The sequence below is a fragment of the Notamacropus eugenii genome, chromosome 1 (assembly GCF_028372415.1).
Source record: "Notamacropus eugenii isolate mMacEug1 chromosome 1, mMacEug1.pri_v2, whole genome shotgun sequence".
Classification (NCBI taxonomy): domain Eukaryota; kingdom Metazoa; phylum Chordata; class Mammalia; order Diprotodontia; family Macropodidae; genus Notamacropus; species Notamacropus eugenii.
Genome location: NC_092872.1, coordinates 178275742 through 178280951, shown reverse-complemented (window position 1 = coordinate 178280951; position 5210 = coordinate 178275742). Strand labels below are relative to the sequence as shown.

The 5210-nt window shown below is 53.3% G+C and overlaps 1 protein-coding gene across 1 annotated transcript; it reads left to right on the top strand.

Moving 5' to 3' along the window:
• The first annotated feature begins 2421 nt into the window (after nt 1–2421).
• On the top strand, nt 2422–5210 carry HYI (hydroxypyruvate isomerase (putative)). Its single transcript, XM_072619982.1, has one exon. The coding sequence runs from the start codon at nt 3186–3188 to the stop codon at nt 4011–4013; it is 828 nt and encodes a 275-aa protein (XP_072476083.1). The 5' UTR covers nt 2422–3185; the 3' UTR covers nt 4014–5210.

The window sequence follows — 5210 nt, the reverse complement described above, 5'->3', positions numbered from 1 at the left end:
CAGGGGCACAGCCTTGAAGCAAACGGAATTCCACGGGTCCGGTGGGCACAGCCTGTACAGGGTCGTGGAAGTGGGAGACATCCCTGCGCCAAACAGCAGGGAGCCCCGTTTGACCGGAGTGCGTCTGGCAACACCGCCGACGGAGTCTAATTGTCGAGGTTTGTTCTTTTTTAACGTTAAAAAAGTTGTACTTCATTCTGTCATTCAGTCTTAAAAACCGTATTCCCAAACTCCCTCACCTGAGAAGCCCAGCAGTACGCCCGTTAGACGCGAGAAATCACGCAAAACCTCTGTCCACCTCAGCCACGTGAGGGGAAAGGCAAAGAGTAAGTACGGGAACCAAGTTCCTTTCGGAAGGCTCCCCGGTTGGGCGCTTCATTCCAGAGGTGCTGAGGAGTTAGGGAAAGACCCTGGCGAGGCCCGTACTAAAGGACTGCCACCATTCCGGCCACCGCGAGAGGAGATGAGGCGAGGGACGAAAACGGGCCGCGCAAGGGGTAAGGAGGCGAAGACAGAGCCGGGGTCCTACCCCGCCCACGGCTTTGCCCCAAGCTTGTTCGCAAAGCGTCGCGACTTCCGCTTCCGAGGAAGCTTCGCATTGGAGGGGCGGGACTTCCGCCACTGCCTCTAAAAGCTTCCGGGGCGGTGGCTTGGCCGGCCAATCCGAGGTTGTTTTCCGTAGTTCGGACTTCCCTCTTTCCCGTGCTTTCCTCTCTCTTCTAAAACCCACCAACCCTGAGCTTTGGGGCGGTGCTAGAGGAAAGAAGCGGAAGCGACTCTCGCGCTATCTGGGCCTCCGCGGCCGCCGTTCTCTGCGAATCTGGGCCAGGCAGGCTGGCGGGCCGCGCAGGCAGGCTGGCGGGCAGCGCGCGGCCCCGGGAGTCAGGTTAGAGCCTCGTGCGCGCCCCGGCAGGCCAGTTAGGCTTTCTGAGCCGCTCCCCCAGCTCCTCACGTGTAGAATCACCCCTAATGAGATGAGATAACGCACTTGCTTCCCCAGCTGCCCCCGGGACCTTGCGTCTTCCGCGTGGTCCTGTGGGCACCTCAGCCCACGCATCCAAAATGAAACCCCTCTTCCTCCAAACCCACTCCTCGCCCGAACTTCAGTCAGCTTCCGCACGCTAAAGGGTGACTCGTGTCTGTGCGCCGTGATAAGTGATGGAGAGACAAGAAAGCCCTGCAGGGGCTTCCACTCTAACGGGGGAAGCCGGGTATAAACAAAGTAGGTCTATACAAGTATATTTACAGAGCAGAGGCAGCGGGGTGGTGCAGTGGATAGAGCACCAGTGCAGGAGTCAGGAGGACCTGAGTTCAAATGTCACCTCAGACACTTGACACTCACTAGCTGTGTGACCTTGGGCAAGTCACTTAACCCCAACTGCCTCATCCTGGGTCATCTCCAGTCATCCTGATGAGTATCTGGTCACTGGATTCAGATGGCTCTGGAGGAGAAGTGAGGCTGGTGACCTGCACAGCCCTCCCTCACTCAAAACAAAGTCAGGTGCAAGTCATGTCATCTCTGATGGTGTGGTCTTCTTCGGCAATGAAGGACGAACACGGAGATTTACAGAGCAGCCGGCAGGTAGCCTTAGAGGGGAAAGCCCAAGAAGCTGGTGGAATACAGGAATGAAAAGTACACATCACTGATTTGGGGGATACAAATAGAAAAGGAAGACAGCCCTTGCTTTCAAGTAGTAGTAGCTTAAATTCTGATGGGAAAGAACACCTAAAGATTTCGGCTTCTAGTCTTGAGTGGGATGGGGGAAGGCCTCCTGAAGAAGGTAGCATGTTGAGTCTGTAAGGCCACCAGGGGCGGCATCCCTATTAAACTTTATGATTATTGCGGATAGAAAGCCACTGGAGTTAACTGAATAGCATGGTTAATAATTAAAGAAGCTGTGTGAAGGATAGACCGGAGTGAGGGTAGGGAAGGAGAGGCAGTGAGACCAGTGAGGATCAATATCTGTGACACAGGCCTGAACCAGAATGTTTTTATGTTGAGGAAAAGGGTACTGACAGAAGAGATGTTATGAAAGTGAAAATGACAACATTTGGCAACTAAGTAGCTATGACTTGGCAGTTGACTGCGAAGTTAAAGATGAAGCCAAGCTTGCAGACATGGGTAACTGAAAAGATCGTTATGTCGTTGATATAAACAAGGAGGGTTAAAAAGGGATAGGTTTGAGTCGAATGATAATGACCCCTGATATGAACATACTGTGTTTAAGATGGGAGCATCCAGTTTGAAATACGCAGTAAACAGCTAGCAACCTAAGTACGGTCTGAAAGGTCACCCACACAGCTCCTTTTTACCTCCTCAGTTGGCACTTAAAGCCCTTCACAACCTGGTTCCCACTTACCTCTCTAACCTTACTATACATTACTCCCCTTTACACACTTTTTTATACAGCAAAAATGGTGGCTTTCTTGACGTTCCTCACACGCAGCTTTCAACACCTGCACTTTTGCCTAGGCTCTTCTTCATGCCTGGAATGCACCTTCTCACTACAATGCTAAGTTCAAACGCCACCTTTTGGTGGAGACGCTTGCTGATTTTCCCCATTCCCTTCGCATCTTCCCTATTACTTCGTATTTACTTGGAATGTGTACTTATTTTCTCTCAGAAGAGAGGTCAGGAACTGGCCAATTTTTGCCTTTGTAATCTAGCATGGTTGCCTGGCACATAGGGTAGGTGCATTCTTGTGGGATGATTGCAAACTTTAAAATAGTCTCTCCATTTCAGTTATTATTACTTACAGATATGCTCAAATGACTGCTCACAAAGTTTCAAATTCCAAACCACTTGTGTGACTCTAGATGTGACTCCGGGAAAACCTTCTGTGGTCCCCTACTGCAAAGTGAATTAAGTTTTAAATTCCTGACTCCTTGTGTGACCCCCGGGGCAAGTGATTTCATCTCTCTACTCCTGAGTTTCCTCACGTGTTAAAAAAAAAAATCAGAGGGGCCGGCCTAGATGTCCTCGAGGTCCGTCCCTTCCATCTCTAAATCTGAGGTCTTTTCCAGGCACCAGCTTCTAAACCCTCCCCCACGATCTACCACAGACTGGGGCAAAGGCCAGCCTAGAGAGGGGTCCAGAGGGCGCGAGACCAGGCGGCGAAGGCGGAGCTGAGCCCGGGCCAGCGCGGACCTTGGCCAGGGGCTGCGGGACCCAGCTAACTGCAGCCATGGCTCCTCTGCGCTTCGCAGCCAACCTGTCCTGGTTGTTCTCGGAACAGGGCCCGGCGCTGAGCGATCGCCTCGAGGCCGCCGCTCGGGCTGGCTTCAGGGTGGCCGAGGTGGCCTGGCCCTACGCGGAACCCGCGGAGCGACTGGCTGCGGCGGCGCGGGCAGCCGGGCTGCGGGTGGTGCTGCTCAACACGCCGCCTGGGGACACGGAACTCGGCGAGCTGGGGCTGGGCGCCGTGCCCGGGCGCCAGGACGCGTTCCGCCAGGGGCTGGAGCTGGCGGTCGCGTACGCGCGGGAGCTCGGCTGCCCCCAGGTGCACCTGATGGCCGGCCGCGTCCCGCAGGGCGCCGAGCGCGCCGCCGTGGCCCGGGATATGGACGCGGTGTTCGTGGAGAACCTGCGGCACGCCGCCGACGTGCTGGCCCGCGAGAACCTCGTGGGGCTCGTGGAGCCCATCAACAGCCGGCTCACGGACCCGCGCTATTTCCTGGACACGCCCGAGCAGGCCGCGGCCATCCTGCGCCGGGTGGACCGGCCCAACCTGAGGCTGCAGCTGGACGTGTTCCACTGGCAGATCATGGGTGGAAACCTGACGGCCAACATCCGAGCCTTCCTGCCCCTGGTCGGGCACGTGCAGGTGGCCCAAGTCCCCGACCGCGGCGAGCCCGACAGCCCAGGAGAGCTCAACTACCCCTACTTGTTCCAGCTGTTGGAGGAGCTGGGCTACACGGGCTTTGTGGGCTGCGAGTACCGGCCCCGAGGGGACACCAACGAAGGTCTCGGCTGGCTTCGGGCCTACTGGGAGAGCCGGGCCAGGCAAGACTGAGAGCCTTGTACGTGAGCCAGCTTCTCAATGACCCTTCCATGCCCTACCTGCTCTACCACCCCAACCCTAAGACCCACCCCTCAAAACGTCATGTCTTCTGATAGAATGTAAACGCGTCCAGAACTGTATCTTAGTATCCCCAGTACCCAGCGATGCGTGGAGCCATTATAAAGTCTCGGCCATCTCCGTACCTTGGAATCTTAGAATTTTAGGGCTGGAGGGATTAGAGAAAGGCCAGCCCCTAACTGGCCCAGAATCAGAAGTCATCTAATCCAGTACCCATTCAGTGAGTGGCAGGGCTCCTAGGCCCAAGGGCAGTGATTTACAAATGCAAGGGGTACTACGAGGATTTACAAAACTTCAAGGAAAGGAGAGTGCTTCTCCTAACTGCTCATAGAGAGTAAGCAGGAGTGACTTTTCCCGAAAAGGAGAAGCCTTGGAGGAGGCTAACTGAATGAAGCTGTTGCTGCTTGCCTCCTCCTAGGTGTCAGCAATCTACAAGCTTGACTGGATTTGTTCTCTTTCCCACACTCTCATGGCAAGACTTAGCTAATTATTTTGTCCTGTGGGTATGAATACTGTGCCCTACATTCTTTCCACTGCCTACTGACTCCACTACTGTTCAATCCCTGCACTGTTTTCAGCCATGTTCACAGATTGTTGATCCTCTCCTGGGGTTGGAAAGCATTGACTGCCATGGTGAGGTCCATTCCTGGTTTGTGTATTTGGAATTCTGTTTCCAATGACTGAGGAATATCCACATACCTTTATTTTAGGTTATGTCTAGATCTCTCCTAGAGAGTGAAGAATAAAAGGATAACGATGTACTGCTCCAATTCAGCGTCCTTTATGTAGGGAACCTTGAACATCTCTACAAGCCAACTGGTTTTTAAAGGTTCTTTTCTCCTTTATCAGCTTTGCTATCAAAGCATTTGCCTTTTCAAGGAAAAGAAACACAAAACTCCAGAGAACGCGGATACTCTTTTTGTGACTGAGACTTGGGTATATTTCAGTTTAATCTTCTGATTCCTGAATAACCATCCCTAAAGCACTTTCTGTATTTTCCTTTTCCTCCACTACGAGAACCTCTGTGTCCTACAGTCCCTATCCAGTTGCATTCCTTATGAAGTCTGGCCTGCCTGGTTGCTGTTGACCTTTATATATCCCACGTGTATAAAAAAAGTTAATTTTGAGGAA